The sequence below is a fragment of the Primulina eburnea genome, chromosome 14 (assembly GCF_022965805.1).
Source record: "Primulina eburnea isolate SZY01 chromosome 14, ASM2296580v1, whole genome shotgun sequence".
NCBI classification, from domain to species: domain Eukaryota; kingdom Viridiplantae; phylum Streptophyta; class Magnoliopsida; order Lamiales; family Gesneriaceae; genus Primulina; species Primulina eburnea.
Window position 1 is genome coordinate 31,544,484 of NC_133114.1, and position 23,190 is coordinate 31,567,673.

General features: G+C 34.6%; 5 protein-coding genes across 6 annotated transcripts; 4 read left to right on the forward strand and 1 right to left on the reverse strand.

Annotated features, from left to right (window-relative positions):
* Positions 1–501: 501 nt before the first annotated feature.
* Positions 502–2,968, forward strand: LOC140811953 (uncharacterized). Its single transcript, XM_073170090.1, has 5 exons — positions 502–744; positions 860–994; positions 1,099–1,136; positions 1,353–1,419; positions 2,484–2,968. The coding sequence occupies exons 1-5, from the start codon at positions 550–552 to the stop codon at positions 2,886–2,888; spliced, it is 840 nt and encodes a 279-aa protein (XP_073026191.1). The 5' UTR covers positions 502–549; the 3' UTR covers positions 2,889–2,968.
* A 1,186-nt stretch (positions 2,969–4,154) lies between these two features.
* Positions 4,155–4,621, forward strand: LOC140812104 (uncharacterized). The gene has a single exon (XM_073170301.1). It carries the CDS (start codon positions 4,264–4,266, stop codon positions 4,498–4,500), a length of 237 nt encoding a protein of 78 aa, XP_073026402.1. The 5' UTR covers positions 4,155–4,263; the 3' UTR covers positions 4,501–4,621.
* A 129-nt stretch (positions 4,622–4,750) lies between these two features.
* On the reverse strand, positions 4,751–7,691 carry LOC140812103 (protein SOMBRERO-like). The gene is made up of 3 exons (XM_073170300.1): positions 6,721–7,691; positions 6,334–6,608; positions 4,751–5,452 (listed from the first exon to the last, which is right to left on the reverse strand). The coding sequence occupies exons 1-3, from the start codon at positions 6,887–6,889 to the stop codon at positions 4,904–4,906; spliced, it is 993 nt and encodes a 330-aa protein (XP_073026401.1). The 5' UTR covers positions 6,890–7,691; the 3' UTR covers positions 4,751–4,903.
* Positions 7,692–17,103: 9,412 nt separating this feature from the next.
* LOC140812579 (aspartyl protease family protein At5g10770-like) lies at positions 17,104–18,919 on the forward strand. Of its 2 annotated transcripts, none has more exons than XM_073170892.1 (2): positions 17,104–17,292; positions 17,431–18,919. In XM_073170892.1, exons 1-2 carry the CDS (start codon positions 17,223–17,225, stop codon positions 18,741–18,743), a joined length of 1,383 nt encoding a protein of 460 aa, XP_073026993.1. In that variant the 5' UTR covers positions 17,104–17,222; the 3' UTR covers positions 18,744–18,919. The 2 variants fall into 2 exon arrangements, with proteins under 2 accessions (XP_073026993.1, XP_073026992.1); XM_073170891.1 differs by having other exon boundaries at positions 17,109–17,292; positions 17,428–18,919.
* Positions 18,920–21,657: 2,738 nt separating this feature from the next.
* LOC140811060 (uncharacterized) lies at positions 21,658–23,067 on the forward strand. The gene is made up of 2 exons (XM_073168933.1): positions 21,658–21,967; positions 22,313–23,067. Exon 2 carries the CDS (start codon positions 22,321–22,323, stop codon positions 23,065–23,067), a length of 747 nt encoding a protein of 248 aa, XP_073025034.1. The 5' UTR covers positions 21,658–21,967; positions 22,313–22,320.
* Positions 23,068–23,190: the final 123 nt, after the last annotated feature.

Genomic DNA, 23,190 nt, shown 5'->3' on the forward strand with positions numbered 1-23,190 from the left:
TGAATTAATCATTTTCTGATTAATGGTTCCTACAGAAAACACATATTACCAAATTCTTTTATGATAATCGGACAATGTCCCTTAAAAAACAAATAAGTCTTCGCCAGGTTGACTGACCTACATGGAGACTTTCGGTAGCATCTTTCTGTATTAAGATTCTGATTGTAATCAAAGAAACAAACAAATCAATTACTGCTCTTTAAAACCCAATCTGGTTTTTTTCCTTGGGTTTGGTCGGTGTTAATTTCTTTTTGGATTTGTCCACATTAACTTTTTAAAAGTGATGGCAGGATGTGAGCAATTTTAACCAATTTACAATTCGAGAACTTCTCCTTTTTTTAGAAAATAAAAATAAAAAAATTATCATAGACACTACCCAGTTCGAATAATAATTTTGCCGTAGATGATTTGATTTCTTTGATAACTTTAATAATTAAAAAGTTATAATTATAATGTGTTGTTTTAAAATTTAAAACCTTTTCATTTTAAATCTTTTACCATATAAATTTGTTGCCATGAAACCCAAAATTGAAATATGAGTGAGTTGCAATGATGCTACTACAATCGTGCAACTTTTCGAGTCACCGATGGCAGAAAATTAGCAATAATTTGACTTTCCCCGCTGCCCAATTCCTGAACGCCAGAAAAAATTCCAGGAATTCTCATGTTTCCTTCTGTTGTGTGTCTGAACTCGCGTCCCACAATATTTCGCTCGGCAATATAGCGGATGTTTTGCACAACAAGGTTCGGTTTTTATTTCAAATGGGTTTCTTATTGATTGTGTTTGCGAGATGGGTGTTTACTCTTCAGGTTGCTGAACAATTTTTTTTTCCTGAAATATTCGTGTGTTTGTATATAGGTTCTGGTAGCGGCTGCTTTGTCTGCAGCGATTGGGCAACTGTCAAAACCGTTTACCTCATCTATACTCTATGGCAAGAAATTTGATTTTAGGGCTGCCGTTCAAGCAGGAGGATTCCCTTCTACTCATTCTTCGGTGAATTTTTTTATCTATTACTTTTTTGCTACTTGTGCCTATGATCGACCTATTATTGGGTTGGTGGATTCCATTTGATCGGCTATTATTCTTACAAATTACAGGCTGCTGTGGCAACTGCAACTTCTCTTGCCCTCGATAGGTGCGGTCCTTGTTGATTTAGTTGTTTATTTTGTGATGAGCGCCTCACTGAAAGTTTAATAATTAATACATGAAATTTGAATAAATATTTGTTTGGGAAGCTCGGCCTATCTTTAAGCCTGCCTAGTGCTTTCCTGTATAGGAGTATATTTTGTGGCATTGCTCACTATTGTATCTGAAGTTGAAGTAATCATGTTCGTCCTGTTCTATATTGCAGGGGATTTTCAGACGCAATTTTCGGTCTGGCGGTAGTTTATGCCAGCCTTATCATGTATGATGCGCAGGTTTGTGTAATTTTTTTTTTATCACAGGTTTGTTTCTTAGCAAATGATTAATATGTCAGAAGGAACGAATTTGTGCTGTAGTATGAACTATGAAGTGAATTGAATATGTAGTTTTTTACTTCTGGCTTTAATCAGTGTGGCCAATGAAAGAACCGATTTTTATTTAGCATAAATTAGGTTAAGCTGCTAGAACTATCTGTACTTACTCGATCTGTGTGTAGTGTGCTGCCTCAGCTTGCCTTCCCTGTCAATATTAACTAGTGGCCTTTTCACTTCCAGGAAATTTTTGTTCTTACTAGTTTCTTGCTTCATAAAGCTATTGGCAACATAGGTGTAGGCTCTTGTATATAGAAAATGCATGGTTAATATTTCTGAAGTTTAATATGAGTAAGAGTTGGAGTTTTGGACAAGCAGGGAAACTTACTGAAATTGTTTAGGAACTTGTATCTATTACTTGACCCACAACAAGGTAACTTCAGATCTTTATTAATATTGTCAATTCATAAGTCATGGAGAAGCTACCCACCCAAGTACCTTCGAAAAGAAAATGTAAGATGCACAAGCTTTTTTGTTCCAATCAACAGGAAATTTTTTTGTTTTGAATAACGATTTTTCTGTTTGAAGAGTTGACTGCCAGGAGATGCAAACGAATCAAGTAGAATATTATGCCTTTTTTTATATATAATTTAAACTAACATAAGAAAATCTGTATAGCATCTTGTGTTCAACTTCGGCTCGACCTAAATTTCAAAGCTAAGCTTGTAGTTAGAACTTAATTATCATGTTTGAATTTTGGCTCAAAACTGCATAAGCTCCTAATTTTAAATATATTTATTATAAAACATATTCTAAAGTGTTCGACCTTGATTTTGTTTGATCATTTCAAATGCAAGTTGAGTAATATTCGAGTCGGTTCAAAGAACTCTTGAAACAGCTCGATTCGGTTGCATTCAGCTTCCATGATTGCTCATTTTTTTGTGCCATTTGGGTCCACCATACCACCTTGTGGTTCATTGCATTATCAACACATTGGTTTAACTTCTTCCACCTGGTGCATTTTGCAGGGAGTACGAAGGGAAGTGGGAACTCATGCAAAAGAACTAAACAAAGTTCTGCTCAAAATCGCGTCACTCTCAATGTCCTCTAGAAATGATGCCAAAGATTTGAACAACTCTTTATCAAGAAGACCATCTTCGAATATAGAGAAAGTGAATCTTCCCTTACAGGAAGAAACTTCTTCCCAGTCAAAGCCAATCAATTCTTCTTTGTTAGTCAACTCCGATGACATAATAAATGGCAATACCTTAGTAAGATCGGAGGTTGTAGTATCAGATGTGGAAGAAGGGTCAGAAACTGTGGGTTATGCTGACACTCGATTGAATGAATCAATTGGTCACACAGAAATTGAAGTCGTTGCCGGTGCCTTGTTGGGTTTCTTGGTTAGTTTAGCAGTATGCCCATATGTATGAAGCTATGATTTTTTCATTTCTTGGCATAGTTCTACAAACCGACCTCTTTTCATCTCCAACACGATCAATTATTTGAAAATAAAAATTACATTATATTAAAGCAATACATAATATTCATCTATTGCCAGTGATTTGGTAAGTAATTTTACGAAATTTGTAAAAATATAATTTTATAAAAAAAAATTTATGTTAAAGGGTATTCATATTAGATCATTTTTTTCCTATTTAGTGTGTTCAAGATTTATTTTATAGTGTTCATTTTTCTCGTAAAAATAATAACGGGGTGGGGAAAAGCTATTTTAGGAAAGAGAATTTGGTGCGTGTCAAAATTTATATTCTGAATTTCAATGTTTTTAAACGAAGAATCTATTAATCTTATAATATATTTGATTGTTTTTTTTAGTGGATTATTTACGTACTGGAAAATAGAATCCGGAAAATTTTGCAACCTTTGATATATTTCTTGAACTACTATTCCAACTATATATAGTTACCACACAAATTTGAAACATGAAATTCTTAAACATAAACTTTTACAATATCGTATATATATTAAATACTTTTTTTTATCAATGAAATCAGTGTATTATGAAACATAAACATCTATTCCTCATTACAGTGATTTTTGGTGGATTACAAAATTTTTACTGACTTTCTCTAAGATCAATGTCCAAGAATTGATATTTTGAGAAAATAACATTTTTTGTTATATAATTTTTATATATTTTTTACTTTTAGTCGTATCATAAATCAATTCATGATTTTAGTTCACAAAATAGTTTTTTTTCCCTCTTTTTTAGTTCTCTCTTTTCAGAATGTTGATATGCTTATCGACTTTTGTGAAATCGTCACGCTAACGTACATCTTGCTAACTAACTACACATTACTATAAAAATGATTACCTTGTATATCGAACAAATCAACAATTTTTCGATACCAACTCCGTATTTTTTGATAAAATAAGCATTTCAATAAAATTGAATAAAAAATTTATGACAAAAAATATAAAATATGTATAAATAATAAAAAATATTATTATCTGAAAAAATGCCAGCACACAGATACACGTCATTGAGTTGATGATAATAAAATTCCTAAATTGAAACTTCTTGTTTGCTTGCGATACGTGTTTATGAACGACTTGTAAGAAAAGTAAAAAAAAAATAAACAAATGGAAAGAAACAAGATGCATAACACGTAGAGGAGATGCAAAGCTGCTTCGCCGCCACGTGCGTGCATAATAGATAAGCTTGGCCGATTCAATTCGCCGCCCATTAATCGCGTACGTATAAATAAGTTCCAAGAGAGCAAGGAGTCTCATCCGAAGTTGATCAAATCCGAAGACGGTTACGCATTGAATCCAATTTGTTGCAGGATGTCGGGAGCTCAAGGAACACAACCGCCGGAGTCGTACACAGCGACGACGTACGAATCAGTGGGGGGCGGAGATAACAAGACGCGTCTGGATATCCGGTCCAAGGAAGATGAGAGCGGTATCCAGATCGATAAATTGCAAGACAAGGTGGAGGACGCCGCCGGGAAAGGAGGTCCAGTTTTCGGCGCCGGCAAGGAGGAGCACAAAGATGACCTAGGTGCGACAGGCACAGCCTAGACTTATTGCAGATACCATGCTTGCATTCATGTAAAGTGTTGTAAACTTCTTCTGTATATGGGTTTTGGACGAGGTATATATCCAAAATCCACACTTGTAATGAACTTGGATCTTTTGAATATGTCTACGCGCTGAGGAGCAATATTGCCTTGTTAAAATTGGACATTTTTTAGCAAAATCGGGAATCTTAAGAATATAATATTAAATGACTTCAAGATGAATTAGACGAGTGGTAATATCCTTAAATACAATTTCCACATAAAAAGAAATGCAGACGATGATAAAAGAACAAGCTAATGAGCCGGAGCACTCGAAACATCAAATTAAATACACTGCGGGCAATTGAAAATAGTACAGATTTTTTTAATTGGAGTCCCCTTTCTTGAGCATATTGTAGAATCAACTACTTGGAATACTTAGAAAAATCTTGTTCAAACGGAAATTGAAATCTCTGAGCTGCCAGTGGAACCAAATCAGAAACTTGTGAAATCTGCTGATATTTTCCGCTCTGATCCATAGTTCGATGCGTAGCCAGGAGCTTATCAAGGAATGTCCAGTCCCCAGAAAATCTCTCCTGTTGCATAATCCTGCAGACAGCAGAATGCCCACCTCCAACTCCAACCCCACCTGATGTTAAATTCAACAGGTTCTGCGTACACTGCAAGTCCATGGTACTCAACGGAAGTGATGACAAGAATGAAGGTGGAATAGCCGATTCGGGGCTACTCGTTAACTGCGGAAGATGCACGGAATTGGTAGGATCAAATACGTAATTCATGGTGTGTTGTACTTGATCTGAAGTCATCTGTTTTGGTACCAAAGTAGAATCTGCAACGTTGGCCTGGAAATTAGTTGCAGCCAACTGTTCATCTTCTTGATCCTCGGTTTGGGGGTGGAAGCCTCTGGTATGATTTTTCTTTATGAAAACCCTGCAGACGACCCATCCGTCCTCCTGCTTCAGAAATTATCCAAGTTATAATCACATAATTTTTTTGAAGAATCATGAATAAGATAATTTCAAACCGAATGTTTCATGTATAATAATTGAATGTGATCACTTCAAGTTTTCAAATCAGTCACGCCCATAATAAATAAATTTTTAGTCATTTTTTCAAGAATACATATATATGATATTATGGATCTATCATATATGGTCTTAAAGTTTATAATTATCAAAATCTTTTTTTTTTTCAATTTAAGCTATTTAACACACATAATATATGCTACTTATCGATTTATTATACATGGCCATCTAATCTATAATATCATATTGTCTTGTCTTTTTATATATATATATATATATATATATATATATATATATATATATATATATATATATATATATATATATATATATATATATATATATATATTAAAGGAGCGCATATGAAGGTGCCCATTCACCTCTTTATCATATATAAATTTTTGGGTTTATTTCATCCTACTCACGTAGATATTGATTTCATGATAGGATTGATGGTCAAGATTTGCTCATGCATATATAGGATCCACTTTTTTTTTTGAAATTATATGTGTGGCAAGATCTTACCTGTTAAAATGAAGTTAGGGTAGTGTCCACATAGAGATGATCTCATTAACCTAAATTTTGAGTTCCATTTGTATACTAATCCCAAGGAATTATACGGAATAATTTCAATGTTTCGATAAGTGAAGGTGGATCGTTAACTAATTAATAATATAATTAATGCTATTATTTGTGTTTGAAATATATATTAGTAATTTACGAGGTACTAACGGACATACGATTTCAAGCACAAGCCACATAAAAATACAAGAAACAAATAATAATAATTAAAAGTCAGGGAAATATACTTGGATTTGAGCATTAATATCATCATCCAAACGATACTCGTGCATGATCCAATCAGTCTTGCTTCCATGTGGAGCCCGTCCTGTGTAGAAAACCAGGGTTTTTCTCATACCAATTCTCTTCGAACCACTCAGGTGGATCCCCTTGTCCCGACCCGTTGCCTTCCAGAAACCTGCTGCAGTGGCCCGATTGGTTCTCGTTCCTGTGGGATACTTTTTGTCTTTATGGCTGAAAAAGTACCATTCATTCTGGGGGCTCGACCCGATTCTACATTTATCTGCAGCATCCATCATCATTTTTGAATCAACACAGAGAGTTTAAACATGGGATCGAAGCTTAAGAAAACCAGACACGAGATTTGGTTAAGAAAATATATTTCGAGGGCCGACCTTTGAGGTCCCAAGGCTCAAGTTTGTTGAGATCGACTTCCCTTATGATATCCAGGTCAATGGGTTCATAGGACACCTTCTTCCTCAGGTAGTAACATAGTAGTTCCTCGTCTGTTGGATGAAATCGGAAACCTGGTGGCACCGATAGCTCCCCGTTTCCGCGCATCATATTTTGATTATAATTTATATCTGCAGGTTAATGTTCCACCCGCATGCATAAGATCAAAGCACGTAAAGTTAATAAAATAAAAAAATTAACAGGAACTAATTAACATCATGGCAAGAAAAAGAAGAAAAAAGTAGCAACCAAAACCCTAAAGGATGGGTGGATTAATCTAAAGAAACCTGCAGACTGGTGAAAGATAGGGTTTGTTTGTAGTGTTTCAGACCAAACAAGAATACCCCTAAGAGTTAAAGTCACCAAGTTTTAGCTAAGGTTGCCAAAAGTATCGCTAGTTTCATCTTTCGACAGGGAAACGAAGACAAAACAGAACCTGACGGAGCAGAAAAGTTCAGGAGAGAGAACCCAACAAAGAACACAGGCACCTGAATTTACTGCACATGTTTCTCTGAAGAACAAGAAGAATAAAGGAAAGAAGCAAACCTTTCTTGATTAGAATTTTGAATTTTCTTCAATGCAAAAGGTAAAGGACTGGCAAGTGATCATATAGGAGAAGAAGATGGTTCAGCCAACTTTTGCGGGTGAAGCGAACACAATTCGAGTGGTATTAAAAAGAAGCCAGAACACGCACAGATAGAGATAGCGAAGCTTAAGATAGAATAAATTATTCTAACTACAAATTAAACAAATAATAGGAGCATGTATTCAGTTTAATTGTATAATAACTAGCTAGCTAGAGCTTAGACTTGGGATTTAGGAGGATTATTTTATTTTGTATGAAGTTTTAGTGTTATAATAGAAATGAGCTAGGGGCTGTGTTTCATGTAGCTGAAGTTTAAATGCTTGTTGAACAGGAGACCCGTTCATCCCAAAATTCGCCGCAGATAAATCATGAATATCTGCTCCACTGTCAATTACTCATCACCCATTTATCTTAAATTTATTAATAATCTGAATTTACTAATATGCATCTATATATATATATCTATATTTTATGTATAGATATGTGATAAATTTTGCATATAGACATATAAATACACGTACGGGCCGGGTCAGAGTCAAGATATATAAGTATAATGGAATTTATTTAATTCCAAATATTCCATTCTCCAAGCGTAAGTGTTGTATAAGGTGTGGACATACAACTAATATTTATTAGTTAATCTGGTTGCTGTCAAGAAAATTACATTGTGTGTACATACAAAAGGACAAAAAGTAAAATGAATATTATTCGAGTGATTGTCTGTATATGGATTAGCCAACTAGTTACAAGGCCAGGAACTTTGACTACTGAAAATTATTTCTATTGAAATTCTGCCGTCACTTTCCCTTTTACAGGCGACATGTTGAGAAATTGATTCTGAAATTATTTGACCATAATTTATTTAATTTCTTTTAATAAGGTCTTCTGCATCCTTTCCAAGAATTGAGAAATTGAAATCAGAAAAGTACCAAGAAAGATACAATTCAAATGGGGGGAATAATTAAGGTAGCATCCATATATGACATGGACTCAACAAGAAATTAATGGATGCATATATAGTCTTCCATCTCGTCATTCATTAGTTTTTTGAGCTTGATTAATTAATCATACTCATCTTTCAGCAAATTTAACATTGAAAGATCATAGCATATTACTTTTAAATTTCTTGCTACATGAAAAAAACTTAAATCCAAATATTTTTATGTGGCTTTGTAGGACCTGAGTGTTTGTCGCTTTACCAAAAGCTAGAGCTAGTGGCAATGGTGCAGATCAAATCTTTTAAACCGCACAGCAGCTCAAGCATCACAGTTCGATCGCTCTACCAAGTATGGACAGTTATTGCACCCAACAGGCTTCAATATTTTCAAAAATTTCGAAATAAATTAACTAGAACATGCATGATATGTGTGTGTGTGTATATATATAGTTAGTTGTTGCGCTTTGGATGGTGCCTCTTGATGATCTTTATTCTTCCATGTCAAAATGAATATTGTTTAAATTTTATAAATCATTATCAACCCATTCCTTCCCCACCCCCACCCTCAACCCCCGCCCACCCACACACACACACACACAGACACACACACATATATATTTGATTAAATAAAAATATATTGACCAATTATTTCGTGAAGTTGATGTGTGTGGAATACAATAATGCTGCATGCACGAGTGAGTACTATATATATATATATATATATATATATATATATATATATATATATATATATATATATATATATATATATATATATATATATATATATATATATATATATATATATATATATAATATGAACTTTTTAAATTGTGGGGTTATTTTGGAACGGTCGACCAATAACAAAATAGAGCGTTTGCAGGTGGAAGTAGCGAAGGGGGTTGTGGGGATTAACACGTGAGAGGAGCGTAAAAAGAGAGAGCAAAATCCTTAAAGTCCGTGACATTTACACGTTCCCATCCCACCTAGCTAAACTCCATGCATGCATGCCTCGATTACCTTAAACTATTACTCACCCCAAACCTTTCATAACAAAATGGATTCATACGTTAAGCCTCAAGATTCACCTTGGCGCTCGATATTATACTTTTTATACTGTGAATCGTTTTTATTTTTTGTTATGTTGTTGGTAGTAAATCGGGAAATTTGGGTTCAGTCCCCAGCCGCCATTTTTTTTTGTGTTCAGTCCCTAGGTACTTTTTTAGTACCACATTTCCACATGAAGTGTACCACATTTCCACATGAAGTGTACCACATTTTGTATGACATAGTACCACAATTTTGTGGGTAGGGAGTGAAGCCAAAGAAATTTTTTGATTGAGGATTTTTCAAAAACTTCCCCTTGGTAAATTCAGGATTTTAGTATAATAATTTAGATTTTTTTTCCAATTTTAGTTTGTAATAATATACAGAAACCAACGGGATGGTCAAACATGTAGAATAATTAAGCAAACTATGCTGCATAATTACCGCGTGTGTTAATAAATACATTTGGTATTTAACAATTAATAATTGATGTACGTAACAAATCCAAAGATTTGATATCGCAATTATATCTTAATAAAGTGCCGTCGCCTTCACGAATACTTTTCAACATTAATAAGCCATCCAGCTGGATTAATTATTTAATAAAATTTATATATGGATGAACGAATCTGATTGCTTTGCATCACAATCAGTGCCAACGTTGAATTATATATATATATATATATATATATATATATATATATATATATATATATATATAGTTCTCGAGAGATCCCATGATTAAGGTACCACCGGGATAGGTGAATTCATGAAATCAGAAACTTCTATTCTTCAATAACATTTAATGAAATTCCCGAATACATTTTATTATCTATCACAACTTGTTTATATTAATAATTATCTCCAAAATATGGCATTCATACGTGCAAGCTGGTGAATCTCATAGCACAGGATTCAGGGTCGTGCTTATGCAGAGTCAAAAGAGTCCAATGACTCAGGCCCAAATTTGTTTGGGGCCCAAAAATTTTAAATTGTAATATTTAATTTTAGTTTCCCTGGTGAGCACACGGGTTCATCTCTCATCTTCTTCATTCCACCGGAACTATGGGACCCACAACAGTGAATATACTCATTATTAATATTACCAATATATATATATATGTTTTTTTAAAATATTAATCATGTTTGCAGATATGCTCGACTCTAGCTATTGTTCATATCAAGAAATATCCTGCTTTGAAATTTTGCTTGAGAGTACATAGAAAAATCCAAATAAATATTTTAAGGTATGTCTGGATTAAAGAGGTTACAGTCGGAAAATTCCCATATCAGGTCCAGCTAAGATCAAAATTCAAAAATGAAAGGTTGAAAATGTGTATGTGGGACGTATCAAGAATGTGTGGTGATTAGTTGTAACTGATATGTATATTTCATGTTGAATTCGGTTGGTGAGTAAGACAGCATTTCCCAATTATTTAGTTGTGTAAAAAGTGGGAGATTCATTCAAGCTATTGATGTGGCTAAAGATTGTTGCGCTTGATCATCAGCGTCTTTTTATGTGATACTCATTTGATTGCATTTAGAATCTCAAATGCTCATATTATTTATAAAATCTTGTTGACTGTCCTGGTCACAGTAGCAAGTGCATAGCGAAGTTTCTCAAAGTTAAAGCTCATCAAAACTTTTCTAATGTCACAAAAAAGATTGAATGGATTGACTATGTTATCGATTGATAAAGGAATTACTGAACAACTTGATTATACAGTCTTGATTAGTATTTTTAGCAATAAAACATTAGACGGATTGTTTTTTAACGATTATTTTGGACATGTTTGATATTTTTATTCTTTTAGTTTTTTATATTGTTTTAACGTATTGATTTAATTTAAAAAATTGCTATGGATTCAGAGGACTTTTTTTAAAAATTAAACTCATGCCCAAATATTGTTAGGATCGGCCCTGACAGGATTTAAATTAAAGCTACAAAAAGAATATGGCAACTTTGATTTGAATTAAAGAAAACCCATTTATATATATTCCATCCGATTTTTCAATGTTAAATGTGTTGAAAAAAAAGGTATTGATTTTCTACACACATCAAAAGTATTGTATATGTATGCGTGCATGTACAATATTAGTACATATATATTCATAGATAAGCTCATACATTAATCCTTCCCAAAAGAGTGAACAACCAACCGCAGCACAATTGAGGTGTGGTGAAGGTAAACCAAGTCTTTGTTGATGGACTCAACGCATCACCAATTAAAGTTTCGCACACAAAGTAAATGTGCCTGCCAACACAAGCAACATACTTGTGGGAAGTAACAAGTCTAAAGCGAGTGTCCCCAACACCTCTAATAAAATCTATCTATATGAAAGTCTCATCGAATTATGTTCAATTACGGTAAATACATATCTAACATCCTTGAATTTCTCCGATAAATTAGCTTCATGAGGAGGCGCGGACTCGGGGGTTTTCACCCTAATGTTTTTTGAAAATCATATGCTCACATCTAACTTTTTAGATAAGAGAGGATAATTTCCCCCTAAGCTGCAAGATCCACCCCTAAGGCCAGCATAGGGGTTGATTAAGGAGTTTGGGTCAACGTGTACAAGAAGCTTGCATTGAGGTTTTCATGAATTTGGTCAAACAAGCAAGAAGTTATTTGCCATAAAATATGCTAAATACCAGATAATGCATGAACGAGCAAAAACATTTTAAGTGACAGATTTTGGAATATAATAATAAAACAAAATGCACTAATTCCAGCTATTGAACGAAAGTCTCCAGACTGCAAAGAAATAACTGTACCCTTAAGGAAGGAGAACATGGCAAAGTATTCTACATTTTGCAGCACAAAAATGAGGCAAGACTCTAAGGCAAGTAATTTATAATCGAAACACAATAAGTGGTTGAATTGAGGTAGAAACACGTCAGGCAATGTGTTTTCTTTGAAGTAAAGATTGTAGGAACAGTACATGGGGTAATATCATTCAGGAAGACACACAATGTATATCAATCAATCGGTCAATTTCACTGGCATATAAATAATGCATTCAATTAGACAAATTCCGAGAGATGCTTGGACTCTATTTACAACTATTCTGTTTGCTTTAACTGAATGATACTTGAGCATCTTTTCGATTCTATTGCCCTTCAACAAACAGAGATGGAACCTAGCAATGTTGTTGTCACCTTTCCAGTAGGGGAATGTTTAGACTTGTAAGTCGCTACAAATTTGCACGATCCAGTCTTCACATAACATGGTCAATGCACAGCATCCTTCACAATATATGGTTCAAATAAAATGACTAACCAACAGAAAGTCATGCAACTTCCAATTGGTAGTAAACTTGTTTCATACAGTTATCACATATTATGGATAGCTGGCAAGGAAGTATCATTCAGTTTTTTTCTTTAATATTCCCGGGGGATTCTTTGAGCCTGAACTTTAGGCCTGTGTTTCGGTCCTTTCTTTAAATTGTCAGTCTACTTTGCAATTAAGGTGGAGGGAGAGATGATTGACTAACTCATTTTATCATATTTTTTTCCCAGCCATATCTTCCATCTAAATATGTATTTAGACGAATGCCTTTGTATCAGTAATATGGCCACAAATACACATATCATATTCCAGCTGGGCAGGCCGTTGAGGTTTAAGATGCAATGAACAATTAGTTGAACATCCACGAGGATTTCAAAACATGTAGTGGCTATTTCCATGAGTTACAAAACCTGCAGTACATAATCTCAAAAACTTCCCATGTTTATGAACCAAACATCATGAAACCATAAATAATCAACAATCTCCAAATTATCATTGTCCTAGTCAATCTTAGGTTAAAAGTTGGCTCGTGTTAAAGATTGAGACTTGGATCTAACTCATTCCCAAAAATTAGATCTTGGAGTTGAGTTAAGCACAAATCTCAATCTTAAAATGACACAGTTGCGTTCCGGCTCAAGTTCACCGTTATTTTTTGGACTGTCTTATGAGTTATCCACTTATAAACTTCACGATCCACTTGTTCATTACTGGATATAAAAGATGCTGTGTTAGATGTCTCACATCAGCTGGATTAAGTCCTTGAGAATTGTACATATTGACTTCAACAATCCTCCTTCGAGCTAGCTTTTAGGTTGAAGTTTCTATACCCGATATTATGTGTTGGACTATCCCTATGACTACCAGCTAAATGTTTTGAAAACTTCACGTTTTAGTTTTTTCATTAATTGGTGTGAGAGGTGTGTGTTAAGTATCTCACATTGCTTGTATTAAGTGTTTGGTAATTGTATATATGAACCTGGATAATTTTCTCTCATTGAGCTAGTTTTTGGAGCTGAGTTAGACTCAAATCTCATTTTTAACTTGATATCAGAGCTCGGACTTGCAGTTATGCATGAAATCCCCTATGGGCCACCAAATTTCACACTTCAGTTGTTCCGTAGTTGGGCGTGGGGAAGTGTGTTAGATGCCTCACATCGACTGAATTAAGTTTTGAAGGTTGTATATATGGACTTGGACAATCTTTCTCTTTGAACTAATTTTTGGAATTGAGATAGACCCAAATGTGAGAACCTGAAATTTCACCAGTAGCAGCAGCTGGCCAATTTCAGCAGAAGCTAATATTTCCAGCAGCAATTCATATTTCAGAAGATGGTATTTTTCCAGCAGACAAAATCCAGCAGACCCGAATCCAGCAGCAGACCAGAATCCAGTAGCAGAAGAACGATATTCCAACAGACAGTTACTGATTCAGCTTAGACTTGTAACTGAAGCATTTATCACGGAATAAAGGTTGTTAATGGCAGATTATGGCCATTAAATGGGAAGCTAACAGTCAAAATATTTGCCTATAAATAGCACCCTCAACCTCTGAATTGGTGTTACACAAACCTTGAGTTATCACCTGAAATTAGAGCTCAGAGAGTGTATTTTCGAAGCTGTAAAATCCAGTAGCGAGGCAAGCAGATTTCAGTAGACTTCAACCGAAACTCTAGCAATTTACGGTAAGTGGGCTTATGTATAAATATCTTGAAAACCGTTTGATGATTTCTGATTTAAAGCAAAGTATATTCTTGAATCCTGTTATCTGATTTCAAAGCACTGAAACTTAGTGAACTAATGGTAGGAATATATATTCTGAACATTACTGATTACTGATTACTGGCCTCACCCCTTAGAGGAGAGAACATATAGGGGACTGATATCAGTTTAGCCATGAAATTCACGAACGTGCTCAGTGCTTACTTGTTAAACTTCTGATTACTGAATACTGATTACTGATTTCTGAATACTGATTTCCGTTATGAAAATAAGAATTCTGTATATCTTCGAATTACTGTTTCTATATGAAAATGATTTCGAAAACTGGGAGTTATTCCCGCCCCTGCTTACTGAGTGACAATCATATCACTCACCCACCAAACCCATCTCAGATAAGAGTACTGAAGAAATGTTAGAAGAGGAAGAGCAGATCCAGTTCTGGGGCTGGTGAAGAAGACTGTTGTTCTTAGTTTATGTTTATGTTTTTCGCTGCATCTGTCAAGAAGTTATTATATTTGGTTTTACATTTCCGCTGTAAAACATTTATCTTTGAGTTTGTATCAGACAATGATTATTATGAATAAAAGACTGGTTTCTGAATGTTGTACTTCTGAGACTTGTTGTTTTCGAATGTAAATTTGAGAGCAACGCCGGTGTCAACCGACCCCCGTCCCGGGGCGTGACACCAAATATCAATCATAACAACAGGAAGGATGCAGCTAGCAGCACGAATGTTGAATGTGTTGCAGGAGCAGTAAGAAGGACAAGCTATAGCAGAACTAAGTGTATTGATCGCTGCATTTATTGGTATATCAATATAAGCAAAGTAGACGATACAAACTGAACATCAAATATCCAACCCACTCACCATTTTGCTCGGGATTATTGTATCGGCAAGTGGACCCTTACTTGCAGCTGATTGAATGAACAAATACATAATACAAAACAAAAGTTCGTTTCATACAATTAATCTTCAAGGGTACACATAGAGCAAGGAGAAGCGAGTATTGTCACAATTATCCGGCTTTGTTGTGTGACATTAGTGCTTCAGACAATGAGAGCTTCTCTTGACCGAACTCACACCCCTTTGATCCTGATATGCGGTGGGTTTTCCATGCCAGAATGGTGGAAAATTAAGGGGTGGTTGTACCGTGTACGCATTCCCTGATTCTGTGAAGATGGGAGGACTTACTTCCCTCCGGAGTAGGTGAAAGGAAGTAAGGAAGCTAGGTATATTCGAATTCCTCTAGAAGATGTTAAGGGAGACCATTGTCATCGGGAGCAGAGACCACTCATGCACGACTTGAAGCTGAGATGTGTTTCGATACTCATTCCTAGATTCAGATTAATAATCTTTTTGGAGATTTCTTGTGTTAATCTTTATCATTTATCCTTTAGGATGCTTTAATGTGGCATTCCCTGTTTAATTTAAATATATTAACAGATGAACCCCTTATTTTGAGTATCATTTGCATTCACTTCACAATGGAATACTTCTGTTCATTAATTTTTTGCTTATTTATCATCTTCCTTTCCTCTCATTCATAGAAAACTTATTCACTAGGAACCAAGATACCAACATTCGTGATCATGTGAGAAAGGAAATTATATGAACTTGCAGTATATATGAAGCAGAATAAAAGCATTTAGCATATATGATTTTTGGATTGTATCATGCTTGTCGACTTCTAGTCAATTTTTCACGCTTGAGACTAAGTACTTTGTGCAGCTGTGCTAATGGAGTGAGACTGCGATGCATATTAGACATTTTAAACAATTTTACTGATGTCAATAAAGGTGTGCCCATTGATAAATTCCTGACAAAAATGCACTTCATATTATCAAAGTTATTCACTTTTATCAAACAATATCAATATGATGGCTATCGTCCAAACTCCCCAGTCCTTTGAACCGTTTTTGTGTATATCGGCAAAAGTTCTGTCAAAACATTTACATGCTATTTGTCGTCTGATTTTAGATGTCATATCTTGATGGTTGGTCAACTTGTGTACTTCAATCCTTATGGTTTCTTACAAATAAAGATTTTATCAGAATTTTGGAAAAAGTTGAGGAGAATCTTCCAGCTTAATCCTGGAGTAAGAATTGAAAAGCTATCATATGGATAATCTTGAAAAAGCAGGTTCGAATTACTTGTGATGGATGAAGAACTCCGCTGATCATTTGGAGCAAACAACTTCAAATCAACAAGTAGCTCAAAATTCACAAAGCTATGTTACGCATAAGTGTTTAAGAATCTAAACAGATTATTCTGCTGACTAGTTGTCTAGTTTCGCGAGACATTCTGGTGATATTTCTTATATGAAACCTTTTTTTCCTCTAAGGCTGAAAAATTAGATAAATGAAAACTAGTGTTGCTATTGTGTCATTTAACACGAGTTCCATGTATTTTATTTTATTATCTAGCAGTACCATGGCCAAAACGTTTCAATGTTAGCATGCATAAATATTATGCAATAACTCGAATGCTTACTTTTGAACACCCGTGTTTGGGATGGGACTTTTCACCTACCCTCTCTATCTGTATCTTAGGTAAAATAAACATATGTAATTAGCAGAAAGATATGAGCTCAGTTACTCATGGCTATTGCACAAGGAATCTTCAAATTGTCTGCTTCAGAAATAAAGACACGGGTCCCAACATTAAGACATAATAGAAACCTCAACCATGCATCTAGTCATCTTACTTAAGGCTGTAACGACCAATGAGGGTCTCGCAAGTGGGTTAATACGTCGTTTCAAGCCCCTATCCAATCAATACGGGACAAACAAAAGTTCTCTTTAAATCCTCTAGTGTTACAGGAAAATATGGAAGCATCAGCAGCACATCTGAGGAGTTAGAAAATAATGGAACTTCTCGTTTCTCTGTTTTTGTATCTCTTGCTCTCAAGAACGTCTTCATGTCGAGTAATTCAAGGTATGATAGATTATGCCTGAGGCCCTGAACTCATACACATTTATACCTTTTATTCAAATCTTCTAATTAAAAAGTTGATTTCTTTTTATTCTTTGAGAACATCAATTCTTGATTTTTAATATTTGTGTTATGTAGAAGTTGATCAGTTAAGACAGTCTGTTTTGCACCTGCCTTTATATCATGTCCGAGGAGGGTCTCACTCGCTTCAGACTTCGGACACGGCTTATCCCTTCTCAGAGGCACTTGCTCTAGACGAAGAACGTGTCAAGTTTCTAAATTCAAGACTTGATGGCAAAAGCTTGACAACAGTTCATCCTGTTGCCACTTCCATTTTAAAAGGATCAGAAAGCTGGATTGATGAAAAATCTGTTAACGTACCTCTGAATCCTGGTATACCAGTTGGTATCTCAAATTACTACACCAAAATAGGTCTTGGAACTCCAACAACGTACCACAACGTTATTATGGATACCGGCAGCTCCTTCTCCTGGGTTCAGTGTGAGCCCTGTCTGGTCTATTGTCATCCTCAGGTCGGTTCGCGCTTTAACCCCTCGGCTTCTAGAACATATCAGAAGCTATCCTGTGGCACGAGTCAGTGCTCTTCCCTGAAGGCTGCCACTCTTAACAGCCCTATGTGCACGGCTTCAAATACATGCATATACTCGGCTACATATGGAGATCAATCCTTCTCTGTCGGATATCTCAGCAAAGACTCACTTAGCTTTGGTTCAGAATCACTCCCTGGTTTCCTGTTTGGATGCGGGCAAGACAACAATGGCCTATTCGGCAAATCAGCTGGCCTGATCGGCCTTGGAAAAGATGGTCTTTCCATGCTATCTCAACTATCTACAAAATATGGTAAAGTCTTTTCTTATTGCCTCCCAACATCCACATTCCTGGGAAATTCTGGCAGCGGAGGTTTTTTGTCGATTGGAACAGCTTCAAATTCTGCGTACAAGTTCACTCCAATGTTAGCAGAAAATCAGGACTCTGCGTTGTATTTCATAAAGCTCTCGGCCATATATTTGTCTGGTAAACCATTAGCAGTTGGATCATCCGGATACAGCTCCCCCACTGTCATAGATTCAGGCACCACAATATCACGGTTATCTGCACCTGTGTACTCAGCACTCAAGCAAGAATTTATTCACATCGTATCTACCAAGTACAAGATTGCTCCATCCTTCTCCATTCTTGATGCATGTTTTCATGGCACTTTCGATCAAATATCTACAGCTATTCCTTCGATTGAATTGATCTTTCAAGGTGGGGCCAACCTAAAACTTGCTCCGCACAATATCATACTAGAGGTGGAAAAAGGTACTACGTGCTTGGCCTTTGCGTCCAGCTCGAGCATGGTTATCATCGGCAACACACAGCAACAGACGTTCGACATTACTTACGACGTCGCTAGTTCAAAAATCGGGTTCGCAGCTGGTGGATGTCGCTAGGTAGGCAGTTGGATGTGGCCGGTGGCTTTGCTGTCTCTTGATTGTGATGATAATATACTTGAATGGAATTGATGTTTGCGTAATTATGGCTGTCATTTAGAAAGATGATTTGATGTACAAGTGTTCTTGATTTCAACCATATATTTCAACTTAATATAATTTTTACATACATGGTAGATCAATCATTTGATGCTAGCTTCTGTTGTGATAATGTTGAAAGATTTTGAAATATCTATGACCTATATCAATAATAGATATCAAGCAAGATTGTTTTTCTTCTTTTTGGTGAATATGATTTTGGTTCCTAAAACCCTCCATATATTTTATTGATTTATTAATCATTTGATAAGTCCAAATTTTTTCCTTTTTTCATATATCTGTTTAATTTTTTTAGTCCCCGTAAAATTTGTCGGAGGCGAGTTTAATTTTGTGTTCGAAACTTTGTATCAAATTTAAGATTTTGCTATCAGATGAATAACAGGAAGTGTATGTGAATGTTTGAATGATATCAAAATCCATTACAACTGTCATATTGTTAATTGATATTTGAATTTATATCATTATCAGTTCTTGCATGCAAGATATTATGAAAATAATAATAACAATAATAATATTGACAAATATTTGATGGAATTGAAGAATCTAATCTCCTTCTTATAAAAAAAAGTGAAAAAAGAAAAGAAAAAAGAAGTTGAATATTTTATAAATTTAATTAATGCAAAAACTTGTGTGAAACGGTCTCACGGGTCGTATTTGTGAGACAGATTTCTTATTTGGCTCATCCATTAAAAAGTATTATTTTTTATGCTAAGAGTATTACTTTTTATTGTAAATATGGGTAGGGTTGACCCGTCTCACAGATTAAGATCCGTGAAACGGTCTCACATGAGACCTACTCTTTAATTAATGTGAATTAAAATTTTCCAAAGTTGAAAGATTTTCCATTAAGAAGCCTATGTTGGTCCTACTCTTAGGTGGCTAGTTATGTTTAACATAACAAATCAATCATTTAATTTCTTTCGATTGAATATGATCACTCATTTAAATTTAATATAATTATCGAATGGTATATTTATTTTAAGCTAGTTATAATACAATTATTTCAACATGGACTTTAATAGATTAATCCTCGACCCACTCGTAATGATGGTGACAGATAATCTACTTATTATTATTAATTTAGGCCAACTATATAAATTAATTAGCAATTGAAAAATTAAAAATCTTGATGGTATAAGAATTTATAACAACTTGATAATGTTGACTTAATTGCTGCGACATGCCATGTGTTGCACTACCTTATAATGTTAACGTTTACAATATGGAATTTACAAATTTTTTACTTAGGCCGAAATTTTTTTTTCATCTTTCCAGATTATGTACTCTAATTTTCGTGATTAGTATTATTTTTCATATTCTTTTATCAATCTGACATTATTTAATTTGTTTTTCAATAAATTTTTTTATCAAATTAAAACATTAATTAAATAAAAAAAAGTGTAAAATTTACATTTCCAATAAATTTTCTTAATGTGTGAAAACACACCATATCTTATATATATGAGACGAAAACAGTGCATATAAAATTCAAGTATATTAAAGTAATAATATAAAATTAAGAAAATAATTAATTTTGCAAAAATTGTAATATCAATTTTCTTATTAAGCAGGAACGATGACCCTACAATTCTCCAATTTATTGGTACCATCCTTAAGTAATCGAGGTAAATTCAATAATTTAAATGGGAAAAAAAACTTAATTTCAAACAACTCCCATTATATAATTGAAGACAAAAACTTATGTGAGACGGTCTCATGGATCGTATTTTTTGAAACGTATATCTTATTTGGGTCATCTATGAAAAAATATTATTTTTTATGCTGAGAGTATTACTTTTATTGTGAATATTGGTGTGGTTGACTCGTCTCACAGATAAAGATTTATAAGACTGTCTTACAAAAAACCTACTCATTAAAAGTTGAAAATTGAGGAGGTCCAAACTATAAATCCACATAACATTTAAGTTATTTTTTAAAATTAAAAAAAAAAAACATTTTTCACTTTTTTAAAAATTCAATGAAGTTTATAATCAGGCTATGTGCAAGGGATGTGGCCTTAATCTCCCACAAAATCGAAACACATGCATTTATGATTGAATTAGTTGGCGAGCGATTTTGAATTTGCAACAAGAACTAGTCAACACGAGCATTTAAAAAGGATTAAGAATCTTAACTTTTAAATTAAAAAAATGTAGTGTTTTGTTTCATCCGAATTAAAATCTTAAATTTGGAACAAAATTTGATATCGAAACTCAATTGTATTAAACATCTCTCTCATATAAAATATATAAATGTTTAGTGTTCTATTATTTAAACAATGGTTCTCAATAATAATATGTATTACAAAAAAATCAAACATAAGCGGAATGAGATCTTTGTATGAGTCTAAGTTGTTGCAGCCAACAATATACTTAAAGAATTTTTTTAAAAAAAATATCGAAGAGAAATTTGTTGCAACTGAGTTTTGAATAGATTTTCATCCAACACTTGAAATATTGATGTTAGATAAACTGTAAATCATCGAATTTTATGATTATTATGTTAAGGACTCGTTAACGCATAAATAAATTCCATCAATTATCTTAAAAAATATGGCCCTCCCGAAATGTTGTCCAATTCAGGCCACTTATGTCGCCAAAGCAAAGACCCTTTTCTTGAGAAAATTTAATTAATGTCTCCGTTATTGGTGAAACAGTATAGTGGGGAAGCAACAACAAAAACAGTGGAGAGGTGTCGACGCAGACATTTCTTGATCCATACGAGCATGAGGTTCGAGGAAATACTATAAAATGATGTTTCTGTAACGTGTAATAATAATATAAAAATGTGGAAGAGTAATTAAAAATAGTTTCTGTTCAAACTTTATTAGATGATTGAATCCAATTTGCAATTGGTTGGTCTGAAAAGTCGAAATAATTGGGCGGAGTCAAACTTTGTGCTTTCTTTAGCCCTTGACATGCCGCCACGCTCTTGATTGTTCACCTTTATTTTCACTTCAAATTTGAAGGAGATTTTTTTTCTCCTCGACTCTTCCCAGTTCTTGAATCTTGATCCTCAACTTTCAAGTGAACAAACCCAGAAATAATGTTTGGAAATTCAGATTACCTTTGATTTTCAGAATCCCAATATTTTTTTCACAGGATTTACGGCGCAGCTTTGATCAGGTATGGTCCGTATGGAGTTTATAATTCCCCGTCTTATTTTCTAATCATATCAGACATTTAACAGTTGTCAATCATCATTTAATGCTCGGATCGTATTTGCCACCACAATTGAATATGGAAATTTGGCATGTGTTTGGTGCCATCGAGCCCTGTGCTAAAAGTGAAAACGCTAAAAATAAAAATAAAAATCTTGGAATCATGGGCTTATTCGTAGGGAAAAGTTGAATGGAAGCAGCCACACTGGCAAAGGTTTTAAGACACTATGAAATAAAGATATATACCGTATGATATGATATTTTCCAGTTGTGTTGCATTTCTAATTTTGTACCACAAATAATTGAGCAGACGACAGCATGGGTTGCATATGCTCCAAAACGATTGTTCCATCGATGAGCATTAGAGAAGAGCTGAATCATGACTTCCAGAATACGAATTTAGCTTGGGGAGATATGTTTGCTTCAAACAATGGAAATGACCAGCTTTTTTCCATTCTCTGCTCAGCCAAAACCGGAACAAATGAACTCAGAACCAGCAGTTTCACTTTGCCATCGATTGATGATGATCTTGGGACCAAGTATTTTGTCAAAGCATTGGATTTGATCCCGGATATCGAAAGGACAAGAGAGGTAAAATCAAGTCCAAATTTTGATGGAGAGCTCGAAAGTTATGGCAAGTTTACAAGATCGAAAAGCTGTCAAATGTTGAGGGAGAAAGAACTGTTCGATCTGAGTTTTGAAACTTCTGAAGAGCTCAATGAAAATAAGTTAGATTGGCGGGATAAGAACCTGAGAGGGTCCATAAGCTTTCACACTGCGGAGGAATATGATGCTTTACTAGAAAGAATTCAAAAATCCAATGCAGGTGACTCCCAGTTTTTTGAAGATGTTCATTCATCTGACCACCGTAAATCATTAGACGAAGATCAAAATGTCACCAACGTTCAAGCTGAAGAATGTGTGAAGAATGAAACTGGGATCGAAGAATTCAATGATCTGAATAAAGGAAGTTTCTACACAGTGAAGGAGAAAATACACCTGAGCCCGGTTGGAAACGGAAAGCAGCAGCAAAAGGACTTAAATCACTTGATTTTTCAGTCATAGAGTTCCCTGCCATCACAAGACTGAGACAGTGGAAACAAGCAGAAGGGCAAGTCTACTCTCCTGGAACTTATGTAACCCCAAAGTTTGGAAGCTACAATGACATGAAAGCTAATAAAACAAGAG